This window comes from Zeus faber (genome assembly GCF_960531495.2).
Source record: "Zeus faber genome assembly, chromosome: 20".
NCBI classification, from domain to species: Eukaryota; Metazoa; Chordata; class Actinopteri; order Zeiformes; family Zeidae; genus Zeus; species Zeus faber.
In genome coordinates, this window is record NC_137207.1 from 7,657,390 (window position 1) to 7,684,937 (window position 27,548).

Genomic DNA, 27,548 nt, shown 5'->3' on the forward strand with positions numbered 1-27,548 from the left:
AAATATTTCAGGTTTGGTGCGCCCGAGCCCCGACCGGGGGTGGCTACGCCTTCCCTGTCACCTCCCTCGCAGTCAGGATGAGAATCTATATCTTTCATGTAGATACTCATCAAGGAAACCAAAAGGGTTTTAGCGTTCTCTAAAAACTCTTGCCTTCCTCAGAGACCCTCTCACCATTCGCACACCGAGATCCACGGGATCTTCTGGGAATGGTGGTGTCCTTTCCCAAGAAAATGGATTGGTCGGCACGGTGCTTTTATACGTGTTGATCGTTTATATCCAACATAACCTGCTCTGGAGCTATGTTCGCCGGTAAAAAGTGAACGACTAAACCTGAACTTAGCTCGCGGACCCCAAACCCTGCTTCATAGTCCAGGCCTCAGCTCCCAGACCATCAAACCTAACCGTGTCAAATTGCTGACGTTTAAGTGAAAGTTACAATTTTACACCGCTCCTTTCTGACATTGTGAAAACGCAGCACAAGCTGTTCCATATAAACAACTTTTATTGTTTGTAAACAAAGGTAAACGTTGACAGCCACTGAAATATTTACAAGAGGAAAACATGTATAAAAAAAAACAAAAAACAACAACGTACATAAGAGAGCTCAAAAGCTTTGCAGTTAACACCATCTTTAAATGCACCTTCATAGGAATTGAACACAGTTGAACAATTCATACGAATAAAAAAACATGAATAAAAATTCAACCTTGAGTGTGAATGCAGTCTATTTAAACTGTTATAAGCTAAAGTGGTGCGTAGAATATCCGCTAAAATCCGAAATCTTCGTCCGAGTCCAGTTTGTACGTGACTGGCTTCTTGGCACGTGACGGCTTGCTCCTGGCTACCACGGCAACCGGAGACTCCTGGTCGGACAGCTGGAAGCTAGCGTCGTCCTCCCATTTTTTAGCTTTCTACAGACGAGAGCAAACAGGACGGGGGGCTTACAAAGTTATCATAGTGACCATGATGCTGATGAATGTTAAACGTGTTGAAATGAGGAGTTTCTCCACTTTATCTCCATTTCAATGCTCCGTATACTGTTCTGTATTCATTTCTACTTATCTAAGGAAGGGGCGGTGCCGGGCCCGCTGCTCACCTTGCTGGCTGCGGCGCTTTTGCCTTTGATGCGGGACATGAGGTTCCCGCTGCAGCTGTCCGAGTCGTCGCTGCTCTGGATCTGTTTGCGTTTGGCGACTGCTTTCGCCGGCGCCGGGGCCGCGACCTCCTCGTCAGAGTCGACGGACACAAACGCGGGCGCCTTCTTGGCGCCGGGCTTTGGCTTTGGCTTGGACAGGGCGTCCAGGATCGACGGCTGCTTCACATCTGCAGTACGGACAGGGGTGTGAATCCATTAATAATAATAATCCATTTTAAGCACAATCCCCCCCCCCCCCCCCACACACGCACACTCAAAAACAAAAAACACAAACTGAATTCTATAATGTTAGAAATATACTATGTGGCCAGACCTGCCAACCTTGGAAAAACATTTTGAGGACCACAGCAGTGTAACAGGGAGTCTCCGGGGTGTTTGAGTCACTGTATTATAACTCTCCCACTTCCCATTTGAGCTCACAGTGCAGCGTTACACCTCGGTGGATAATAAAGTACTGCTGCACTCAGTGCTGTGTATCAGTGGATGTTGAGTGAGAGGGGAGGGAGGGCTTACAGAACCACAGGTCGTAGCTTCAGGTCAAATCAGAGGGATGGAGTTTAAATACACAATAAATGCTCTCTCTCTCTCTCTCTCTCTCTCTCTCTCTCTCTCTCTCTCTGTCTAAAAATCAAAACAAAAACAGAGGGTTCGGTACCTGCAGCCTTCTTCCTGGGCGCTGGGGGCTTCTTGGCGGCGGCTGCCTTCTTGGCCTTGGGCTTGGCTGGAGGCTTGGACGGCACCGGCTCGCCCTCGGACTGCGCTGCAAAAAATATAAAAACAAAACAGGAAATCAACCCCAACACACACACAAAACAGGTCAAACACTGAGCTCCTAATCACATCTCAGGCCTGTGCGTTGACATTTAGTAAAGCTGGTAATCTATTACAATATTAAATAGTGATTAATCGCATGATTGTCCATGGTTAATTGTGATTAATCACAAAGTATTTGAACTTTGTTTATCTGCCCAAAATTTACCAAATGACACATTTTTCAATCGTTTAATCCTCTTGGGAGTGGACAAGTATGCTTGCTTTATGCAAATGTGTGTTAATTGGAGATCAATTAACAACCCAAAACAATTACATATATTGTGGAGAAACTCTTAAAGGTACTGCATTAAGCATAAATAATGTTAAAATCACAACATGGAAAACTCAAGTCCAACAGGCAACAACAGATGGGCAAATTGACCTGCGGTGACTTGAGTGTGAGCCTCTCCAGTAGCTCTGTCTGTGTAATTCATTTTTTTCCCCCCTTAACTTTTTGGACTGCTTGCATTGTGCAGTATCATATGGAAACTGCTTTTTCTTATCTGCAAGACAGTGCAGAAACCTTGTTTATTCAAGGGAGCAGCTGCTCTCACTCCAAACAATGGGGCACACCGGCTGTGTTTACCCCATACAGGAGGAATGTACCCGTCCGCTCTCACAGTGGTGAATTCCGGTAAATCCACATTAGCGTCCAGAGTGTTGCCGGTTAGCCATGTTTCCGTGAAACAGTAAGTTACATTCTGTAGATCTTCTGGTTCCTCACCGGAGCTGCCAGCAAGTTCATATTCCCAATCACTACCGACACATTATAGAGCTTGTACCTCCACCACTTTACCATGAGCTAGCCTTAGCTTATTGCCAGCTCTGCGGCCTTGGAACTGTGCCTAAGTTAAGTGGCGAGCGCAAAGGAGGAGGACTCGCACTCTGCAGTCAGCACACTGAGCAGCTGGCGGTGAGTCGCCGACCATAATACATGGCCAGGGAGTTCTCGCACGGCATTGTTGTTTGTGTGTAAGTCTCTCTGTGGGCGCACACAGAGACCACTCCACTATCGCAGAGCTACAAACACAATACGTGTTGGCGCCATTTTAACTACGGGTCCGGCGGTCTGAACGTGTGTGAATGCGTCAAAATATTTAGCAGTGTTGTAATGAATTTGCGCTTACGCTTTATTGTTGCTTTAACCATAAGCACATAAATATTGAATTATCCTGGGGTAGTAAGTGAGTTTGCCCTGCGGAAACACTTACAGCTGGATTTGCTTTCGGGTTCTTTCGCCGCCGTCGACTTGCTCCTCGCCTTCCTGAGCGAGGAGATAGAACAAAGTTTACAATGTGAGGTTTAACCGTCAGTTAGATCAGCAAAAACACAGCTGTGTGTAAAACAGAGGTACTCAACCTTAGAGGGTCACATTTACACCACAACCGATGCAAATGGGGACAACTTGTTATTAACACATTTATACAGTTTTATTGACTATTTACTACTGCTGTTTAACCATTTATATTTGACGCTAATGTTATTGTCTGCATTGTCTCTACAATGCACTTATTTTAAATAAAAACACTTTTATCAACTAAATATAATTAAATTAAATAATTAAACTGTGTCATATTGATATCTGGTCGGGAAATAAGAGTCTCCCCACGCCTAAATAAATAAATAAATAAATAAACCTGGCAGATCCCACGGTGCACCATGCACTGAATTGGAGTGGAGTAGATTTATTTGTTACATCTCCTCTAGTCAGTGGTGCACCGTGCGCACGCGCCAGTTCCCGACTCCCGTGCCGATTTCCCTGTGTTTTTATTTTAGATGTATTTTTTGTGTTCTGTCCGATTACAAAAAGAAATATTGAACATCTAACGTGTCCCCACTGTCCCATGCTGCTTCACTGCCCGTTGCTATGGGACTTAATTTACTAAAAAGGTCATGTTTTTGTGTAAATAGTTGTAAATAATAAATTCTGCACCTCTGTAATGGGGATACGGCATTTGCCGTATTACATAACATTGTATGCACCCACGCTACTCCCCCCTTCCCCATAGAACCGGCAATCGCAACCCCCCGCCAGCCATCGCCGATTGTGATTTTGCTCGACCGCCCAAGCCTATTATACATTTATAAGCAGATACAACCTGGGCCGTAAAAAAAAAAACGGCTCATGAGCCGCCAGTTGAATAAGTTGGGCGTATAATATTTTGTACCGGCGCCGTGGCTACAACTCACACTGCTGGAGCTTTCGGGGGAGGGGCTGGGGAGTCTGTGTCGCTGGGCTCCGGGATGAAGCTGGTGTCGTCGTCGCTGACGACCGCCTTCCGCGTGGGAGCACTGGACCTGGCACCGTCGTCAAACTCGTCCTCACTGTCGGACAGGATGAAGTTGATCGAGCCTTGGGAAACCCGAAACACACATTTGTTGCATTAACAACCTGTAAACAAATTCAGGGTTTTTTTGTAGTATGGGATTTATTTGTGTTTTCTTGGAATGATTTATTTTAAATTAAACGTCTGTGTCTGATTATGGGGACCAGCAGTTTGTTTCCCTAAAGTGAGAGGAAGGATGAGGAGAGTCTCAGGAAACTTCCTCAGAGTTTGCGTCAGTGTTTAGGTTTTCAAGCCCTAAATATTCTTGCCTTGATTGCATCTCATGGGCCTTAATGTTAGTGTCTGGTAGGAACAAACCAACAAACAAAACAAATTAATAATATATATTTTTTAAATAAATTCAAATAAATAAACAAACAAACAAACAAACAAAAATAATCATGAAATTAAAATAAGAAAAAAAGAAAAAACAAACAAACAAAAAAACCCACCCAAGACTCACTGAACACATGTCTGACAGCTGTATATTTAATACAACACAGACAATTAATCCTATTATATAATTATAGAGCCCAGAATCGTGATTGTGACACCGCCCCTTGCGGCCGCCTGCGTGAGAACCGTGTGTCGATTACGCACGTTTGAGTATTTTTCGAGCTTATAGAGCTTGTGCGTAATCACCGGGTGTCATGACATTTCACTGCATATATGTACGACCATATGTGTATGTATGTGACAAATAATCACTTGAACTTGAACTGTTCCTGGATCGGATCAGCTTAAAGTCCTGATGAAGTAATAAAATAATTGTATTGTTAGAATAGATCAGGTCAGGATTCGGGGGAGGGGTGTCAGAGGCCTCACCTTTGGTCTTGCGCTCCTTCTGCTCCCTCGGGGCCACAGCCTCCTCTTCCTCGGCAGACACCTCCATCTCGCTGTCGGCCCCCGACTCGTCGTCGGCCCAGGGGTTTTTCTTGGTCTTGGGCTTCTTGGTCATGGGCTTGAACTGGAGTGTGCTCTGCTTAGCCGTTTTAGACGCCGCTGCAGATGGGATTCAATCTCACGGTTAGTTGCCAGAATAAAAACTCACCCTTTTTACGCAAATTTAAATGTATTTAAAAGTATTATTCATATATTTTGTGCAAAATTGGCCGCTCTCGATACAAATGAGCCAATTCACAAAAAACTGGCGCTAATAGCCACATGCAGTTAGAATGAAACTTTTACTGTCTTCAGAGAGCTGGTGCAATTTAAGCACATTAATAAGGGGTATCATGCCTTACAGATCACTTTCAAGTGATCTGTAAATTATATTGACAAAATTGTTATAATAAGAAAACCCAGGGTCCATCGCCACCGGACAATTTATATTATTTTCAAATCTCCCCGTCAGGTCCCCACAGCAGCCCCTCCAAGGATTTCCTAATATTTTCATTAAACACTTAAAATGAAAACAACTACTGTCCAACAATTATTTTAAGTTGTAAATTGGCCTAAATGCGTACTGACTCTCAAATGCACAATTCATGGTGCTATTCGCGGCCGAAATCCATTTCTTGGTGAATTCGCCCCTGCTTTTTGGACAAATCATTTCTCAAACATTAGCTTCAGTGGTAGCCTAAGAGTTTCAGAACACCAGAAATGTTGAGTCTGATGCAGAAGAATATGACTCATTTTGACGGAATAAATATATAGATAAATTAAGACCTCAAATTCAAGACTAATTAACACCTTTAATGGATATTTGCACACATTTTAAGGGCCTGTGGACAGCCTCATAAGAGATGTCACTTGGACAGTGTGTCCTCACCCTTCTCCTTGGCCGGGGCCTTGGTCTTCTTGCTCAGTCGCGCCGCCAGGCTCTTCTCCTCCATTGGCTCCATGTTCTCCTCCTCTCCTTCGAACTCCATCTTCATCACCACGTTGTCAGTCTGAAATAAGGCGACAGCATTCCAACACTTCATATTAACACACACACTATAAATTTTTTTTGTTATTTTATTGTATGTTTTTATTTGTTTTTACATATTCAACTCGAATGAAATGAAATGTATTAATATATTTAGGGGTGATAGAACACCAATGAATGCATGTAGAATAATAAAAGCATCTTTAGTTTCACACTGTCATCATTTACCAGTTGCTAGTAGTGGTAATAGTTATTTCTATTTATAGGTGCTTTTTGCTGTTTTTGTTTTATTTTATTATTTTGAAAAAGTAAAATGGAAAGGAATTAAATAACATTTTCCAATAAAAAGACAACTTGAGCAGGACTACTTATATCAATAGCATTTGCAGCTTTCACACTGTTTCAAAATGACAAACCAGGGACATCATATTGTTTTTTTACGTGTATTGACAGCGAGAGGCAATATTTCAGGAGAGGCCAAAAGGGAAAGACAGACCTTGACTTTGCGACCGCGCTTGCCGTCTCCCTTCTTCAGGTCCGCCTTTTTGTTGGCCTCCACCTTCATGGCACTGGTGATGCACGGGACGACGCGCCGGCCCTGCGGCGTTGGCAGCGTCTCCTGCTTCACCTTCATGGCTTTGCCCCTGCCGGTCTTGCCCTTCACAACTTGAGGGAGGTTGCTCTCCTTCTCCTTCTCCTCCACACGCTAAGTGAGAGATTTGTGACAGTGATGACATTTCCTCAAAAAACAAACAAACCAAAATTTAGTTAATTCATAAGGGGTTAGTTTCAGCTGGTGAGGATTTACCTCTAGTTCCTCGGTGAAAAGAGCCAGGTCTTCCTTCCACAGGTCGGACGGAATCCTTCTCTTCAAGGTGTTTAGCTCGGTCATCTGTCGCACAGCAGCAGAGTAAGAAACGAGGAGGATGTACTTGGGACCAACAGATCGTCTAAATTACAGTGGAATCTCATTATTGGAATCCAGTATTACTGGATTGGTTGAAATGTGAGCAGCGACAATACTCAATCCACACCTTGTGAGAAAGATCAGAAAAGTAACAGAAGGTTCAAAAAGCAGTAGAGACTATTTGAGGTATACATGCTCCAAGACCATAATAAAGTCGCTTAACTGACCTGATAAATTACTTTCACACCAACATGGCTTGAGATAACAGAGCCTGCCAGTCCATTTACGTGTCCTAAGACTAACGTTCACAACTTACCAAGGAACAGAAACGGACTGATTACTCAGCAGAGTGCTCTTGATGGTGACAAGTGTTCAAAAATGTTCATTTAAAAGCATTGAGTTAAGAGTTAAATTACCTTTTGTAAATATTTATTGTTGAAGTATATCGGCCTAAAATTTCTGTTCTTTATCTTATTGATTGCCAACAGTGGCATCTGCTCCCCAGTAGGCTTGGGCGAGGCCCAAGTGTTATACTGTGATACACGATATGATCATCATCGTTGTGGGGGTTGGTAAGAGGGACTGTTCACAGGGGTTTTTTTTTTTGTTTCATTCGATTACAATAAAAACATTCTGAATTTGTTTTGCCGGATCACGGCGAACTGATCACAAGTTGCGCGGGGGCGTTAACGTAATGTGCGTGTTGAAAGTATCTCCTGTTCACCACACGAACAGTGACGGCACTAAGCAAGTGCAAACGAGGAAATATATACGTAGAAAAAGGAAAGAGAAAAAAAAAAAAGGATGTAATGTTGCTTATTTTAGCATTCTGAACGTGAGAAGTACAAGGTGTGGCGCGTGAACTGGTTGATATGCGTCTCACGGTCAAAGCGTGACACTTGGCAGCTCTGTACAACATTTTTTTTATAATATAATTTTAGTAATTCAAGTAATAACCTGGAGCCGCAACATAAGCACCACCCACGCCACCACATCCAAATCCTCCCTATGCTTCCTCGCTGTTGTGCGCATACGCGAACATACTGTACATCCTCTCTGTGCGTGCAAGTGAAGGAGCTTTGTCTGTGTGCTCCGCTTCTCCAAACAATGCTCCCGGGGTCCCGCAGACGGGTGGGGGGGTATCGGAGGCAGATACCTCGATGTTCTATATTATCGACGATCGGCTCAAGCCTACTCAACGGAGAATATTTCAACTTTTGGAACAAATTCCTGAGAGCGAGATTGTCCGAGAGCGAGCGTGCCCTGGGCCATGTTAGGATCGCACCTTGGCATCCCTCTGTTTGCACAACTCCTCTTTCTTCTCTTTGCTCAGGTACCACATGGGCATGCTCAGCAGGTAGTTGTAGTCTGGCCCGCTGGCGTCCTCCTTATCTTCCCCCTCCTCCTCCTCCTCTTGGTTATCCAGCTCTTCCTCGTTCTGGCAGCACATGAAGCAGACATTCACATTTTAAATGAATGAGTCGATGGAGTCGGCCGTGGCAGAGACCTGCTGCTGGGAGTTGTTGGCAGAAGCCCTACCTTCTCCTGAGCCTGCTTCCAAGCCTTGACCGGGTCAGAGTCGTAACCCATCTCCTGCAGCATGCGGATCAGCTCCTTCTTAGGCTTGTTCTCTGAAGGCCAACAGAAACATCTTTAGACAGGCACTCCAAAGTCACAATTATGGGGTTGATAATAGGGATGGGTATTGGGCTGGAACTCTGGATCTTCTAGTTCTCGAATGGGGGTACTCTTACCCCTAGAGGTACTTTGGGTACTGCTGGGAGTGTGCCAAAATTTAAAAATAATGCGTCTGTTAACCCTAACCCCAAAAAAATATTTTGTTTAAATATAATGCTAATAAAAAAACAAACACATACCACTACACCAACAGTACACAATTTAGGTTACTTACAATTTTTTCCCCTCCCAATGCCAGTGAAGAGGGTACTTAGCTAGAAAAGGTTTGAGAACCACTGGTCTGTTCTATAGGAATCTATATTGATATAATAACATTTAATAGATAACATGACCGGCTACCACTTACAAGTCATAATTAATTCATTACACATTCAGTTTTACACTGATGACATTGTCAACTTCAATTCCATTTCTGCCATCTTTCACCTCATGTTTTTCAAAGCAATTATTCAAAGCTCTCCTTCTCTACTGTTTGGCACTTCTATCAGAATGTTTAGGAGTTTTTTTGGAGGGTAAGGCTCACCGATGACAAGCGTTCCCTGGATCTTCTCCAGGATGAAGCGGGCCTGGTTGGTGAGCCGGGCGGCCTCCGCCCCCAACATGCCTACCAGCCAGTCCTTCCTCAGCACGTAGTATTTCATCCTCAGCTCAAAGAAGCTCTTCAGGATTTCCTGCACGGACTCGTACTTTTTCAGGCTGCCCACGTGGTCGAACAGCACCTAAAACATTATCAGCTCATTAGCTTACGTATTTGAATAAGTAAGGGGGGGAAAACAAGAGGACAACCTCAATCATAATTGTTACCATTGAATTGCACGTCAGCGGGTTCTGCAGCTTGAAGACCTTGTGAAGGCCGGCGACTTCTGCCTCCCTCAGCTTCTCTTCGGTCATCTTCACCAGGAAGCGCACGGTGGTGTCTGTGTGGTACTCCTTGTAGTCTGTGATGAGGGCCGGGATCTTCTCCGTGCCGTTGAGCATGGTTTCCAGGACGTTCTCCTTGTAGGCCTGAACAATGGTAGGAGACGGACGATTAAGGGGGATGGGTCTCTTCGGACACCACTTTGGGCCTTTAAATTCCAGACTAGATAGCACCCTCCAGGGCTCCAGGCTAACTTTTTCCACTAGAAGCACTGGTCCTCACTTCTGAAAATGTTAGGAGCACCAGCACAAAAATTAGGAGCACCACTGAAATCAACATGCAACGCAAAACATTCATATTTTTTCCATCTTAACTGTATGACTGATATATGCTTTGGTTACAAAGACAATTTACAGAAATAACAGCGTGCAGTTTAATTTTAAAGGAAAAAGTCACAAAGTTGCACTTAAACAGGGAATAAAAAAAGGTTAAATTGTGATTTTCTTTAAACTCAAAACACCAAATAATAAATGAGCAAATGTAAACTTAAGATATTTGGTCATTAATGTACACTACTGTCATTAATTATGACAGACACAGGGTCTCACCAGGGGGCAGCACAGTGATCCGGTTATAAAGTGGCTTTATCCTTTGTTCTTTATTTTTATTGGGGGGGGCGCTTTCTACAATCTAACAAAGAAAGATAAAGAGCGTAGGTGCCAAATAAATGTGTAATAATTCCCCCTCCCGGTCTGGGTTCTCTTCCCCCCGGAGAAGGCAGTGGCTAGGGGCCGCGATTGGACAACTCAAATTTGGCATGATCGCCCAAGACACACACACACACACACACACACACACACACACACACACACACACACACACACACACACACACACACACACACACACACACACACCCACCCCTAGTGTTTCACATGATATATGTTGATTAAAAATAAAAAAATATTTAAAAAGGCAATCCAAATATTGACATATTTGCATGATGCGCTGGCGCTCCAAGTTACAAAATTAAGTAGCACTGTCTCCAAAAATGATTGCTAAAATGAGACTAAATGGTCACAGTCTGGAGCCCTGCCCTCTATAAGCATTCCCTCCGGAAACTCCAATGCATACGAGGCAATATCACAATGGTCAATTATTCTTCAAAGCAACAATGATTTGAAAGAAAAATAACACTCAGTCATTAGTTTCCGGGACATTTTTTGGCAATCTCTACTTGAATACTATATAAAGTAATATATAAGATATTACCCTGTAACAATAAACATGAGAACATAAGCATGAACATGAACCCTTGCAGGGCCGCTGCACTATAGGGATCAAGTGGGATTGGCTGACCTGTGTCCAGGTTTTGACGGGCAGCTCGGAGATCTCGATGGTGGTGGAGTCGATGATGGCGACCTCTCCGATGTTCATGTACTGGTTGGTGTACAGTTGCTCAATAGTGCCCTTATAGCCTTTGTAGTTGGGAAGCTGCCAAGAGCAAAGCCAATTATTCTTTTTCGGCATCGACATAAGAAATTAAAACCAGAATGAGTGATTTTCGAGGTACAGATGCATGATGGTTCATCATGGTTCATTTCAGGAGGCAAAAATAAATAAATAAACAAACAAAAAAGCAAACATACCAAGAAACCTTTTCTTTTAGCCTGCCAGTTCTATCACCTCCCAATTCCCATTATCACTGACTAAACCGGCTCAATGTTCACCATTGATTAGGAACAAATGAGATTTGTTTTAACCGTAACCATATTTTTTCGTCATTGGGAGTCACCCAAAGGACATCCACAATGTGTGTAGTATCTAACTTGTCTGGGACAGCCAAATCAGGGCTTAAATTGAATTTAATTGTTCCCACTCATCCCAAGCTGATCGGGGGCCGGACACAAGAGGAGCGTCCTTCACGTCCTCACCATGACCAGAGGCTCCTCCCCGTTGAGCATGCGGTGAATGTTCCTGACGATCTCTCGGACATCGTAGTTGGGGATCTTGCTTGCCCAGCCGGTGCCGATGCCGTCGGCGCCGTTCACCAGCACCATGGGGATGATGGGGATGTACCACTCAGGCTCCACCCGCTGGTTGTCGTCGTAGTTGTACTTGAGCAGGTTGTCGTCGACGGCGGGGAACAGGAGGCGGGCCAGGGGGCTGCGGAGAAACCGGGCAACAATCTGTGTTCAACCCCTGAAACACTGCTCATTTTGTGTTATACAGTAAGAGCTGTAGCAATAATTACATCATTGGCTCGGGCAGATTTATAATTAAATCGTCAGTCGGCGACCGACTCCATCGATCGCGACTGACATCTATAACGGACGTTTTTTTCCATTTTATCTGCCAGGACAAATCGTGCCCTGTTCTGAGTCTGGAGCAGAGATATGCAGATCTTTTGATTATAATATAGCAATATATTATATAATATCAGAGAGAAAGGTTTTGATTTATTTTGCTCCCTAAGTTTCTTACTTGTACGGAAAATGAAAAATCTGAACCTAAATCAGAGAATTAGAGTGGAGTACTTTTTGTTTTTCTTTCTTTTAAATACATTTTTTTTTCATTTCTCCTCCAGACAGCAGTGCAATGGTTCCCAACTCCGGTGTCTGTGTTTTTATTTTAGATCAATTTATTTTCTATGTTTACTACATGAATGAAACAACTGAGTTAAGGCACTATCCCATTATAAAAAAAATAAATAAAAAAACAAAACAAAACAAAAAACCTGTTCGCCTCCTCTCTCGGGAGAATGGGGACGCACATCTCCCCGTTTCTATGGGACTTAATTTCGTTTTTGTGTAAATACTTTACTCGGAAATAAAATATCCCGCACTTCTGTAACGGGGAGACCGTATTTGCCACATTACATGACGTTCTATCCATGTGCGCAGGCAGGCTTAGCGGATTTTTTCTTTGGCTAAGAAAACCAAAATAATAAATGAATGCTGTACAAATATTCTATTTCTACAGATAGCTCTGAGGGTAAAGCCAGGTGCTTGACTCGCCCATCAGCTCCAGCAGCAAAACACTATTATAGCTATGAATGTACAAGAATTGTTGATTTAATGTGACCGTTTAAGAGTTTATTTAAATTCGGTTCAAGCTTATTCCCCTTTGAAAAAGTATATTATCATTTATCATTTATTCAAATATTAATATTCGGCATACATGCCTAATTTTATATTCTATTTTTTTTTTTATTGTTTATTTTATCAGTCAGTTTTATATTTGTTTACCAAGTTAAATCCTTTAGGGAAAAGGAGCATTGTAATTTATGTTCAAACATAACATGTTCAAATGTTATTAGGCAGACATTCTACACTCCGTTAGGATGAACGTTTTTTAGAAAACTTTCAGTGAAATAACAACCCAGAATCCTAAAAAGTAAGTACAATGTAGCAGGGGAACAGAATCAATAGTCCACTCCCCAAAATCTAGGTTGTTTTCATTCTCCCGCTCTGCCATTTGACAAAAATCGAAAGAGAGCCTTATAATATTTAGGATACTTAAGAGTACAATTTGAGGTAATTCAATAGTTTTAAGACCTTTTATTTGCTTGATTAGGCAAACAAGTCTGAGACTGTTAAACCCAAACGGTTTTGTTTGTGATAGTGTCCCATGCTGACCTGAGCATGGTGAAGATGTATCGAGGGCTGGCAGAGTCCTTGCCACCGTGGAGCCGGGTCCCAAACTGACCCTGAGGCTGCAGCAGGTTCAAGTTGTTGCTTCCCACAAAGTTCTGGGCCAGATTGATGATAGTCATCATCAGAGAGATCTGCAAGATACACCGATAGCACTAACATTAATTACACCGTCCCTTTCAGCTCCTGCACCGACATGTTGCTGGGTTGAGAGACGGGAACCCCGACCTCGCCGTGGTGGTAGGCGGACATCTCTGCAACAGAACCTGCCAGCTGGGCCACCTTCACCTCCCGCTTGTCGTTCCTCTTGAAGCAACAGAAGAGGACCTTCCTCTGGCCCGGCTTCATACCTGAGAGAAACATACAAACACACATTGTACACTCTGCAAAACCCCGTCTTCCTACTGGCTGGTTTTGGTCGCGCTACTCACCGTCCACCAGACAGGGGATGGACCTCTCATTGTCCGAGTTTGAGAACAGCACCAGCTCCTTGTTGACAAAGCTGTTGTAGGAGAGGGAGGTGGTGGCGTCGCCGTACAGGTACTCCTGAGCGCAAGATGGACAAGGTTAGTATAAAGCAAAATGATTGGGGAGGGTGGGGCAAAGGTTGACAGTTCAAATCGTAACTTTGATGGAGACGTACTTCAGGCAAGTTGTTCTCCTTGCGCTGACGCCGGTTGACCATGAAGTTGGTCAGCCACTCTTTGCGCTCCTCAATCTTCTTCTTGCTAAAGGCCTGTCAGAGCAAAGAGATTAAGGATTAAATGTAGATCACTATAATCTGATCGTCTGATGTTATTCAATGTACAGTCCCGCCAGGAGATTGTGGCCGCAATAATTCATGCACATTCCACTGATGAATGATATATTTACGAGCTTGAAATTTTCCCTCAAAATTACAAAATCAGAGTGCGCACTTGCCTCCCTTTCCCTGAGAAGGGAGAGCCTCATGATACAGTACTGATTTTATGGCGCTTACTGTATGTAAGCTCCATAATAGCCCCCATTTGACGTGCAAAAATTGCCAATTCCAACAATTTTACTGAACCCCCACCCCCCCCAAAACCCCTCAAATCTCTGAATTGTAGGGCTCCCCCCGACTAAAGATTTTCCTAGTTGACTATAAGTCAAGCCATTAGTCGACTGATCGTCGCACGTTTATGATATTACTTTAATTATTTGAATATGTTCTTAGGGCATCAGAAAATGGTTTGAGTTCCGAGGCTGAGAAAGAATGAGCTAACATTGTTTACACTGTGCAACATTACAGATAAATCCAAAACCTAATAACCAACCAGCTTTTAAAATATTAATTGAATTTACAAGCGCTGTGCACACAAATGAAACCGGTTAATCATTACAGCAACTGAACTAATTTGGCCCTATTATTATTTTATTGATGTAAACCTTTAAATTACATATTGACATAATTTGCACTGAAAGGTGGCGTAAAGATAATTTCTTCTGTGTCGCCGTCCTGTCAGGGACCACTTGACGGGCGCACTTCCTGGAGCCGCGGACTCTGTTACTCGCCGCCCCTTCCTCCTTCCCCCTTCCGGGGAACTGCCAGTTTTAAAGTGCTGAACTTGCCGTTTCCCAAGGCCACGGACTCACTCACTTGCTGCACCTTTCCTGTTGGGCACTTAAAATTTGATTTGGTTATTGAAGAATATGATTAACGGCTTTAAATGGCTCTTCATTCATTCTTCTGAATGTGTCAGAACCAGCAGCAAGCTAGTTACTAGTTACATTACAAACATTTAATTTTGTTAAAATTTGTTTAAAATTAAAAACCATCTCCCGTTCAAAACACGGGTCCAGCTAAATAGGCTTTTCAGGTTAATTTTGACAAGAAGCTCCTGAATAGTTAATTTATTTTCTTGTGACTTTCTTTCTTGACGACTAAGACTCTTCTCGTCGACTAAGGTTTGGTCGACTATTTGGGGGTAGCCCTATTGATTTGCGTTGCATTTTGAGAAAAAACGCCACAAAACCAAACATTTTTGATCACTACAATAGTGAACCCCCCCCGACAGCATTGTTGTAGAGCAAGACTGTTGTCATACTGGCTTCATCGCCCCTGCCGAACCCAAGCTGTCAGCATGACAAAGAGGGGAGAAACATATTTTATGTGTGTATGTGGGCTTGACCAGTGCTGCCTGAGGGAAGGTTTGCGTTGTTTACCTTCCCCTGTAATGAAGTCATTTATCAAATCAGGATGCACAGTGATTAATCAAACACTCATCCAAAATCAACTGATGTTGTTTGATAAATCTATATCGCCGAGGAAGCCAAATCCATCAGAGCGGCCCATTCCCAAGGCCCTGGAATGACAGCCGCGTGTGGAATGACTGAATAAACCAGGTAACACGGCGGCCTGGCTCACCAGGGTAATTGCTTCATCGTCCTCTGGTCCAGCGTACTTAAACAGAATGCGATGCCTCTGCATGTCTGAGAAATACTCCTTCGCTTCCTGCGATGTGCTGGTACCCAAACCTGGAGGGATGGACCCATTGGAAACCCCGTTAGATATTATATCGCACACATGCGTGGATGTAGGCAAGTTCAGAAAGGAGCGTGTGGCTTACTTGTTGCCGTTTACTACCACACAGCGGTTTGGCACAAACCTTTGTAGTACTTGACTTTCCAAGATCTGAAGTTGGGTTGGTTATCCTTCCACCTGTTGAACTCTGGGATACTGTAGAAGGACATCTGCGTCTTCTTGTGGGAGACCTGAGAGGAGACGGTTTGAGGTTCAAGAACCATGCCAATGTCAAATCAAGTTTTATCCCTTTTGACTAGTGAGCACACCATTTTCCTGATCACATTTTTTATATATTCTCATTCTGGGTTTTTGAAAATTTGTACAATATGTTGAGAAAACTTCCTTATAATGATCTCATGGTTCCTCTGAAAAAAAATTTGCGTAGCGATATTTTATTATATATATTGCAAACACAAAATTCTTCGATGGGGGGGATTAATAATATATTGCAGTATCGCATCCTAATTCTTTGTGTATTGCAAAACAAATAATTGCAATATTATCGTTTTGGGACCCAAGTAAAAGAGATAGTGTAATATAGTGTTGTATCGTGAGGTCCCTAGCGATTCCCACCCCTTATATATGGGTCACAGTTACTTACTTTTGCCGTAGTTTGTAATTGTTAATTCCATGTCAAAGAAATTTTGCTTCCTTTTCAAATAGAATTAACAAATTAAAAAAAACATGCCAAAACAAAGTGACTTAGAACAATCAATCTTCTTCTCAAGCCCGCTGCTCTGAGCTCCACGCTGCTCCAGACACCGCAGTGAAAGTTGGAACAAACATTTAAATTAGGCCTTTTAGATCTAATGAGTGAAGATTCAGCAACTGGATTGCTTATTTCTCGCCTCAAATTGTTTCAACAGATTTTAGTGTACTGATAAGGTGAAATCTCTGAACGTTAACAGAGAAATATAACGAATCTGGAGTAAAGCTGAAACCCCATTGATTCATAGAAGTGGGTGACAGAGCCACAGAGGGTGGCTCAACCCACTGGAACAGCATGTTTTCAGACAAGGTAGATTGGACACATGTTAAAATGGATCAAATGCATAATCTGAGTGGTACTTTGAGTAAAAACAATTAAAAAAATGTTTTGGGGACCACAGAGACCATATATCAACTTGGCGAAATGGAGCACAATAGGTTGGCTAGGGGAAAAAAAAAAAAAAAAAAAAAAAAAAGGGAATTTGAGACATAGTATACATTTTTAAAATAGCTTAGCGTTGCAAACTCCCATTACTGACAGCTTAATTTCAGTGAAATACCATTTAATTCACCAGATGGCAGTGTTAGACTACCATCTGTTGTACCACTGTACAGTGGACTGCTGAAACTGATGTCGTTCTAGGTCAGGAAACTTTTCCGGTGCTGGATTTGGGCATTTCAATTTTTTTTTGTTAAACAAGATAACAGCGGCTCCAAATGATGGGTTCTTGCGGAACTGGATATTGTTTTAAAACAAGACCAGAGAATATGAGTACCTTGATGATGGGGGTGATGAACTCTTCCAGGAATTCGTGGCGGAGCAGAGAGGGCCAGTTGTGGTGGATGAAGTTGATGAGGAGCCCCTTGATATGGGAGCCATCTTGGTCCTGGTACAGTTTGGGAAACAGGAAGAGTCGGCTTTTATAGTTTTTCCAAATTCACTGTGGCTGCTTTGTACTTTGTATTCTTGTTGGTAAAGGTGGACCTACATACATATATACATAGCGTAAATTTGTTGTATGGCTGTTATGGCAGCTAAATAAAGTAACAAATATGGGATTTTTTTTTTAAATTATATATACACAAAATAGTATAACAGGTGACTACTTTAAAGTAATGAATAATTTAAAAGATAATTTTCTTTGGGCAACCCACAGCAAGAATGATAAACACGTGATCAAATCCCTGTGACTGTTCCACTTACAGACCTAAATAAAGTTTCAGTTGAAAGTTTTGAATCTGCACGTCACCCATTTTTTTTCTTTCTATGTCCTATAAGTGAGAGGTTATAAACGAAACAATAAAACACGCTGTTTTAGCATGCAGACCTGATCTGTCATGATCATGAGTTTGCCGTAGCGAAGGCTCTTGAGGGACTGGGGGTCGCTGTAGTTCTTCTTGTACTGCAGTCCCAGGATCTTGATGATGTTGTTGATCTCTGCGTTCTCCATAATCTGAGAAATAGGAAGAGGAGGTAATTTACAAAACATATGCATCTAAACATCTTATGTATTCAGAATCTGATGTTATATCATCAAACCGTGTATGGGGGTGTCATGTTTGGTGTGAAACCAAAATTCTAGTTTTCAAATAAAACAGCCTTGCATTTCAAGAATCTTTGTCCATTTTCTTTACATAAAGTCTGAATTTGGACTATAGGTACTCCGCACTTAACGACCGAGTTGCGTTACTAGGACCGGGTCGTTAAGAGAATTGGTCGATAAGCGAGGACCCATGTTATTTCACGGTAAGGGGGCGTGGCCATTGTAAACACTACTGTAGTGAATACTGACAGACTGCGGGAACGAGACTGAGCACGATGATGAGATGAGGTGTATACAGTGAATATAGTGTATATATATAGTGCATACAGGGTTTATAGTGCATACAGCGTATATAGTGCATACAGTGTATATAAAGGGTGTTGTGCGGTGAGATGCTTGACACTGAGACGCATGGTATTGTACAATACAGACTGGTCAGAGAGCTGGTCCTAAGTCTGAACGATTGTTAAACGGGTAGGCCGTTCAGTGAACCTGTATATATAAAATGTTCCGTCACAACATGCCGAAGGTTACTGCACAGAGAAACTAATGCTCAATAAAACATCTTGTTTTATTATTTAGCACCAATAGTTTATCTGCCTTATCTGAAAATTCTATCTCAAAGATTACTGTCCTGGGTGTGAATAACAGTCTCAGGTACAGCCTCAATACTTCTGTTGATGTTAATAGAGTATTGATGTATTTTTTTTTTTTAAGACAGTTGTTTCCTCAGCATTATCTAGTGCTGGTCACCATCACAGCTACAAAGGTATTAATGTGAGAAGATCCCCTGCAAAAGTACAATTAACTGGATGTTTGATACATTTTAATTCAGAAAATTTGAAATAGGAATCAAATACAAAACCGTAATTTCCATTAACCTGGAAGGACACACACAAAGGCTAAGTGTTCAGACAAGGAGTACTTTTCTTGTGGCACAGAAAGCGAGCCAGAATTATAACCTCAATGTGAACAGTCAGCAGTACAGTGACCAGAAAACAGTATTGTGAGCAAATAAGGCATTTATTTACCCTAACTAGAATTGGCGCAGTTATTATGAACCGCCTGATGGCAATTATTTAAAATAACTGTAATCATTTTGTAATATTGTTCGATTCCGCAATTACACGTTTCCATCCAACTAGAAAGGCCAATTTTAAGCCATCACTAGAAAGGCTACTAGAATACAAATGAGGCGAGTTGTCATTAGCTTCAGGCAAATGCATAACCAGTTGCTTTGAAGCATGTGGCCAGTGAAATCTTCTGAATCTCGCTCACCATTAAGGCTCTGTATTGGGCCGGATCTCACGATTCGATTTAGATGCAAAGGGTTGCAATTTGGTTCAAAATCAATTAAATTCGATATTGATAAAATGGCTCGCAATAGGAATCTATATCGATATACATAGACATTTTATACATAATGAGAACTGCTACCAACTTTTCAGTATAAAATCGGCTGTCCATTAGAAACAAATTCGGTGTAATGGAGCTTAATTATTGAAATTTATGACTATGTTAATAATTAATTTAAGCTGAGAATGGTTGCATAACCGCCAAACTAGGTATTGATAGTCTCATTATCAAATTGAACAGAAAGAATTGAATCAGAGTATCGATCTTTTTTTTTTTTTTACCCCAGTCCTACTCTATCTAATCTCCCCAACTTGCGCTTTGCCACTTGCTACAGTGCAACATGCATCTGTAGGGGATAGGGGGTGGGTGAATGTGTGTGACCTGTTTGTGTGAGGCCTCCCGAACGTTGAGCATCTTTCCCCTTAGAGGGAAGACCCCGTAGCGGTCCCTCCCCACCACACCGAGCCCGGACACGGCCAGTGTCTTGGCCGAGTCTCCCTCCGTCAGGATCAACGTGCAGCCCGCCGAGTTCTTCCCGCCTGAGAGAGGACATGGCACACAGGAACCATGGTTTGTGCAATCTGCGAGAGGGTTGGGTGTCAAAATGGCAAACTGAAGTCATGATGTATTACCGGCATCGTTGGCGTCGTCCAGTTTTGGCACCCCTTTGATCTTTGTGTGTTTGACGGCCGAGCACTTCTTGTTGAGCTGGGTCTGAGCTTTGAATTTGACCCAGTTCATGATGCTCTCCACGATGCCACATGAAGTAGCCTAAGGGGGGGGCATAAAGTAAAAAATAAACAACAAGTGGCAATTGATTCCATTAATAATCAAGAGTTACAATAACCAGTTGGTTTGAAGCATGTCACCTGTTTAATGAACTTGTCGCTCAGTGGACAAGTGGACCCGAAGCTCTTCTGCTGCAGGGTCATGTTCTCCTTGGTCTGGGAGTCAAAGGTGGGGTTCTCCACCAGGCAGTTGACAAAGAGCCACACGTGGTTCTTCACCTAAAATGAAATAATGGAGGAGTAATTCAGACAAAGCGTCACTCATGGGTTCTTATGGATACAGATTTACCATAACAAACACAAAAAAGCAATTTCCAGTCGCAAACAAACAAACAAACAAACAAACAAATAAATAAATAATGAGATCGCTAATTTTGAAGACCAAGTGCATTTTGCCATTGCTTTGTTTAAACAAAACTTGATAAAAACATGAAACTGTTGAAATGTTGTTCGGTATATGTGTATCCCTATGGTCCGAGGCCAGCAGTGGGCAGACATGTTACCCCCAAAGCCGATGAGAGAAAGGAGACCATACCTGGAAGGGCTTGACTGTCACCCCAACCTTGTTCTTCTTCTTCACCACGTCGATTAGTTTGGCCACAACCTGGTCAGCCACGTAATCGGTGTGTCTTCCTCCCTGCGTTGGGGCAGCGAAAGCACTCAGTACAGACACGGTTGTCTCAACAACAGAAAGTCCCCACAAGTCCCAACCGCTTGGACAAGTTTGGCTGGGACTAGGCTTGGCCGATCATGCAATATTCCAATTGGCGATCGCTGGGGAGCAGCGATCGGGGGTGCGCATAGAACATAATTTAATGTGGAAAATTCAGCCTTCCGATTCCAGTAGTGCAGGATTTATGGTTTACAAGTAAATTATTTCCACTAAAACATCCAGTTTTTACTAAATTAAGTACCATAGCAACAGGGAGTCTTCCTGTTGCTTTCCATTTTACTGGACGGCACAGTCCCTTAACCAAGTTGTTTTTCAAAATGTTTTAAAAATGGCATTCACAACGCCTAGAACCAGAGCTGGGGGTCCATGTGCATTTTTTATTTTCATTTTTTTGAGAACCGCCCCATTAAAGTTTCGGCACAGGCCTGTAGAGCGAGGAAGTGAGATTCGATCACCAGTGGTTATTCGATGGCTCTGAGCGGAGAGGGCAAGAGCCTCCGCCCCCTCTCTCCCTCAACCCCTCCCCACTCCAGTTTCAGAACATGGTAAAAGGCCCTTACACAATTCCAATGCTCTGATTTTTCCTGGCAGATAAAAAAGAAATAAAATAAATAGTCTGTCATCAATGTCGATACGAGAAACGATGCGTGATTTAATTGTAAATCTGCCCAAGCCTAGCTGGGACAGCGGTCAAGCTAGTACCAAGATTGCCAGAGGTACACAGCTTGCAACTTTGATCAATCCCCAAATACTTCACAGCTGCCAAGAGACAATTTTAAAACATTTGTTCACAATGCAGATCCAATTTCAGACATACAATTCTCAGCCTTAAGGTCAAGGCTATTTCGAAGGCCAAAAAGTGAGTATCTATAGCACTAAACGACAGCACGCTGAACACGTTGGGACAGTACCTTGGTGGTGGCGATGCTGTTGACGAAGCTGACTTGCTGGAAGCCCTTCTCGCTCATGGTGAGGCAGACCTCCCAGCGCTCGTTGACCACCTCGTGGACCACGGTGAGGGGAGAACCCAGCTCGTCCACCTTATCCTTCAAATACATGTCCACGTAGCTGAGGAAATTGGTCACCTGCAGCACAGAGAAAGGGCTTGTTTCGGCATACGAAAATCACACACAATTTTCAGTGAGAATGGTAATGCCTAGGGCTAGGTGAGACAACAATACTGTTAATCATTTGTCAGTGACATCAGATAGTCATGATAGTCCAAAATAAATTACGGATTTAAAAAGTAGAAATTATCATACATTTTGCTGAGTATGAGTTTCATTCGAGAAAGTTTCATTCGAAAAACTAGAGGAAAGATGTCTATTTTAATGAGCATCTTTCTCCACAGACATTGAAAAATAGAAAGCGGTAGCCACAGAGGCCAATATTTGTCAAATAAAGTTTGGAAACTACGGCTGTACCCGACTCACAATTTTGTCAGTTGAATCAAATCCAGCTGTGCAATGCGAGTATTTTTAGGCGGCAACGGGTGGGCGGTGGAAGCGGGAGCAATTGGCACACCAGAACAATGAGTTTTTATTTTACATCTCCTTATGGAACGAAACTGCGCGTAATGGGGACACTTTCGCCGCGACCACCCCCTCTGTGAGTTTTGCGCAGAAAATAATCTTAGCAACGCTTCAAGTCATGCCCCATTCCTCTGTTCCCCGTCCCCACATTGTTTTAATTATTTTTTTATTTTTATTTGGAGGCATGGGGCTCGGCTCTCCGTGTTGCTCGTGCCATCAGGGTACATGAAGAGCCGTGTCTGGACGCGGCGATGATTTACACACAAAAATAGATTCATGATTCTCCTTATTTATAATTCCTCATTGAAATGTTATCCCTGTGCATTTTTGTAAGCTTCTCTTTTATCCTGATATTGCAATGGGCACTGACTGTAGATTAAAAAAAAAGAAAACAACAACAATGCTCGATTTGAACAATCTCAGACGACTGACGGGTTTCCGACTGATAATTTGATTGTTTCAGGGGGCAGCCCTATTGGAAACATCTTCTTTTCTGACGCCTACTGAGTGAGCAGCATGGTTACGTAATGAGTGAGAGCAAGAGAAACTGGACTGTTGAGCTAGAGCTTTAATTGTTGACTGCATTTAAAGATTTTAGTCGTAATATATGATTTATGCAGCGGTAGCCTGGACAAAATGACTGCCTGAGGATTTTTATTGCACTGAATAGTGGAACACGAGGATGGGTCTGAATTTAAGCATTTTATCAATACTTTCTATTTTTTGGTGGGGTGGGGTTTTTTGGTCTCCACTTTATGAGCGCTGTGAAACCATCACAACAACAAAGGAAACTTACAGGCAGCCTGCTGCCGTTCAGGAAGACACGGACGCCCTTGGAGGATCCTGCGATGTCGTACGCCCGCCGAGTCATGAGAGCCACCGTGTCCTTATCCAGGGAGGTCATCTTAAACTTGGCCAGGTCGGGTTGGAAGGTGATGCAGGTGTACTCCTCTCTGTCAAAGGCCTTGATCTTGACGTCCCCAGCCCGACCCATGTTGTCGTACCAGGTCTGTGGAACCGGAAACAAAGCAGAGCGTGAGCCTGGGCCGGTGTTTAGGAATATGGTCGGTTAAAGGCCAAGAGCTGGCGCAAACTCGTTCCCACCTGCTTGAAAGACTTGTTGGATTCCTTGCAGCTAGTCTCCACGGTGAACTTGGTGCTAAAGATGTTGCAGAGCTTAGCACCATAACCGTTTCGTCCACCTGGAGGGTGTTTGGATGGACAGACGGGTCATGCACAGCAGCCCGTATTTGAATATGATGAAGAACGTCTTGATACTTTTCTATTCTTTGGAATGAAAAGATCTCTGAAACCGTAACACCAACGTGCTCTGTGCGCCACCTTCCAAGCCTTACCAGTAACTTTCTTCTGTTCGTCGTCGTAATTACTGGAGGTGAGGAGCTGGCCGAAGATGAGGGCAGGCACGTACACCTTCTCCACCTTGTGCTCCACCACAGGGATTCCCTTCCCATTGTTCCACACGCTGATGATGTTGTTTTCACTGGAAAACAAAAAAAATATTTTTTTGCATAAAAGGACAAATGGGAGTCTGAAAATAGCCCCTCTTTTGTTACTCCAATGCCTTTTTGAGAACTGATTAGAGATATTCGGCCGGTGGCAGTCTGATACTCACGGGTCGACGTTGATCTTGATGCAGGACATGCTCTTGTCCCTCTGCTTGTTGTCCGCAGCGTTAACTATGTGGAACGTCAAAGATTTGGAGGTACAGATTTAGTGTCATAATCTGATAATTACAATGGTGCCGTGGTGAAAAGTGTAGAGCACTGTGTTCCATTTGCAGTAAACATTGGAAATTTGGGTTTCATTTTGTATCGGATTTATACTAGTATCATGTATCAGTTAGGGGTGTCACGATTCCAATTCAAAATCAAAAATCCGTCTAAATGACCGTTCGATTTCAAACTTCAAAATCAGAATCAGGTTTGCGATTCTCCCTGTATTTTTTGTGGGTCATTTTGTCTGACACGGCCGCCATATTAGGGCGATCAAGATTCGCCGGTAAACAAATGCAGTGTGCGCCGTGGAGTGTCGACTGCAGCTCGGAGTTGGGTGAGCTGTGGTCAGCTCTGGAGGGTCCGCTGCTCAGCATCCTTCAACGCACACTGCACCGCCCACCTGCCACTAGGGCTGCAGGAAATAAATCCGGAAGAAATGGGCTGCATTTGCCACCAGGCCTTGAGAACAAGGGCAGGATTTTTTCAGGAGTGATCTGTGATCTGCTCCGCAGCAGCAGGAAAAGGAGTATATGATATACATCTAGAGTTTTTATTTGCTCTGTTTGGAGAGAAAAAACACTCTGATCGAAGCTGCAGGTAGAAATTTGTCTTTCACTACCAGTGTCTGGCAAAAATAGCATTCGTTTTTTCTGCGCTTGTTTTTCCTTTACAAATCAAGACTCGATAGTCCAACAATGACAGCCGTTAGTGCTGAAAAAAAAAAAGTTTAAATAAAAATTTGAAAGTCAGATATCATTGTTTTGGAGAATTGTGACATGCCTAGTATCAATCCAATATTAGACTAATAGAATGTACAAAACAAAGTGAAGAAAGAATATTCCCTGTAACAGTGTGCGAAGTTCGCGTCGGCGGAGACGCACAAGCACACCGGCACCTTTCCCTCTACAAGGGACAGCGCCTTTGACCAAAATATCCAGTAATACCACAGATGTGGCAATGAAAGTCAGAAATAAACCCGACCATCTTTAGTGCAGAGGCTCCCAACCACTGGCTCGCGGATCGTGCCGGGCTGCGGGGTATTTAACACACTGGGCTGTGAGAATGCGAGCGATCGGCAGGACACACAGTAAATTAAATACATCAAGAGTTTATTTGCTTAATTTGGGAAACCGATCGCTCTGATCGGAGCTGCAGTACTGTATGTAAACCGCCTGCCCCCAGTAAGAAAGGCGTGGCTCAATGACAGTTACAATATAATAACAATTTTAACTTTAAAAAAATATCCTTTCCTATTTGAGCATTAAAGCCTTCAGTCGAGATGTAGCCCAACAGGCTTTACTTACCAAGGATCTCGTCAAAGATCTTGTAGAGGCCCGGTACAAACGTGACATCTCGGGAGTTCATTCCCACTTGCTCGTCATACACCCACATTTGCTGAGGAAGGAGACCCAACTGAGTTAACCGAGCACAAACATCAAGGCGCAACAGCAATGTCCTTTTCCCGGTTAAAAATAAACATCCTTAAGAATCTGGAATTAGAGTAGACTCTACGTGTAACCTTGGTACCTGCGTGACGGGCTCCACAGAGCCGATGTAGGAGTCGGGCCGGAGCAAGATGTGCTCCAGCTGAGTCTTCTTCTGGTAAATCCTCTCCACGGACATCCGCTTCGGGTCCTTCTTTTTATTCTGAAGCTGCTTGTTCTCAAACAGGTTCTGTTGAAAACAAACACAATGGTGCTTTTTATTTCGGGGTGAACTGACAGTCAAGACTGCAAACTACCATCCATCACACATAACCCACAGTATCTGCCACGCTGAAGGGCCCCGGGCCAATATTCATTTGGAATAAATCTTGTAATGAGTTGTACACCATGTAAAAAAAGAGTCCTCTGAGCATATAATGTGAACAGAAAAGGTGCCTATGATAATACCAGGATAGTAGCCTTCTTTCCTCACTGACAATGAAGAATACAACACTATGCAACTTGTGCAGTCAATTCAAGATCTATACTAATCAGATCCACGTGTTTACTAACCCGAATAGAATTATAGATTTGTTAAGGGGTAATAGAACAATAGTGGTTAATGTAGTGATAAACTCCATTTCCATACATTAGGCATATTTTTGTAGTAATATACCCCGCTTGAATGATGTATTGATAAGGCTTTAGCAAGCAAAGCTGGTTGGTTCAACATTTCAATTTGTCATTTATTTCTTCTGGATTGCCAGACTTGGGTGTTAGAATCCCTCAGAGCCATATATAAAAATCCATAAACATCTGAAACACTGGTTGCACTGCTCAGAATTGGCGGGATTTCATATTGTGCTAGAGGACACTTAATACATCTCAACGGTGGAAAAAAAAAAAAATCTAAATGAAATAAATAACCCAGCCACCTTTGCTCCTAAAATGTAAAAACAATAACAACTTAAAACCATCTTTATTGGTGAATATATAAAATAAAAAATAAAAGTCAAGCACGTAGTTTTAATATTCAGTGTCGTGCCAATTCAATCATTTAACATGGTGTTGACCCCCAGAGAGCAGAACGTGCTAAACGTGCTACATGCTAAATCTACAGAAGTTATCACGGTCACTTCCTTGCGCTTCGCCATCTCTCCAAAAAGCGGCGATACACTGCCACATTAGTTACCTCCAGCGGCTCCGCCATTATTGTTATTTTCTACGTTTTTTCGCTCACGGAGACGAACTGAAAACCAAACGTGTGGTGCTGCAGGAGTCCCTTCTTCCAGCCGGGCGCCCTTCTCTGATGAGCGGAGAAGAAGATTGAAACGCCCGGTCCTCTCCGCGCGCTTTCACCGGGGGCCAATCGGACACAGCCCGTTTGAATTTCCCCTCCAGTAAGAAACCGAGAAAGCAATCACTCCGCCCATTTCTAGTGAAAAGCCAATCACCGACGTGGTGACATATTTTAAGCCCGCCTGCGTATTGTATTTCCGTCCAATCAGCTTTCCGTATTTTCCAAACTAACCCTCCCTACAAACTATGCTGCGTTACTTTATTATTATTATTTTTTTTTTTTTTTTTTCCAAGTCGGAATTTTGGGGCAAAGCGCTCGGTCCCGAGTGTACCGAGTCAACCGATAAATACGTCACAGTAATATGGCGTCACACGCCATAACGATGAAGAAAGTTCTCTCCGCGTATGGATTTTTTTTTTTTTTTTTTTTTTTTAAACAGGTCTAACTTCGATTTAAAATATGATGTTGTTTCCGAGTCTTCTGGAACGCATCATAACCTTTGACTGCGGTTCTCACGGAATACAGACATTAATTAAAATGATAATAATAATAATAATAATAATAATAATAATAATAATAATAATAATAATAATAATAATAACAATAACAATAATAACAATAATAACAATAATAAAATAAAAATAATGGACATTGTGT

At 42.8% G+C, this 27,548-nt stretch overlaps 1 protein-coding gene across 1 annotated transcript; it reads right to left on the minus strand.

Annotated features, from left to right (window-relative positions):
• Positions 1 to 540: 540 nt before the first annotated feature.
• Positions 541 to 26,893, minus strand: top2a (DNA topoisomerase II alpha). The gene is made up of 35 exons (XM_080020958.1): positions 26,784 to 26,893; positions 25,695 to 25,841; positions 25,472 to 25,562; positions 24,065 to 24,128; positions 23,787 to 23,932; positions 23,536 to 23,633; positions 23,228 to 23,440; positions 21,811 to 21,984; positions 20,762 to 20,863; positions 20,308 to 20,445; positions 20,071 to 20,209; positions 19,820 to 19,977; positions 17,867 to 17,992; positions 17,315 to 17,425; positions 15,913 to 16,018; positions 15,672 to 15,781; positions 13,929 to 14,021; positions 13,717 to 13,831; positions 13,514 to 13,635; positions 13,271 to 13,419; positions 11,567 to 11,798; positions 10,992 to 11,126; positions 9,579 to 9,779; positions 9,298 to 9,493; positions 8,616 to 8,707; positions 8,362 to 8,514; positions 6,978 to 7,061; positions 6,666 to 6,875; positions 6,071 to 6,191; positions 5,125 to 5,301; positions 4,163 to 4,325; positions 3,184 to 3,236; positions 1,815 to 1,919; positions 1,100 to 1,326; positions 541 to 914 (listed from the first exon to the last, which is right to left on the minus strand). Exons 1-35 carry the CDS (start codon positions 26,799 to 26,801, stop codon positions 771 to 773), a joined length of 4,713 nt encoding a protein of 1,570 aa, XP_079877084.1. The 5' UTR covers positions 26,802 to 26,893; the 3' UTR covers positions 541 to 770.
• Positions 26,894 to 27,548: the final 655 nt, after the last annotated feature.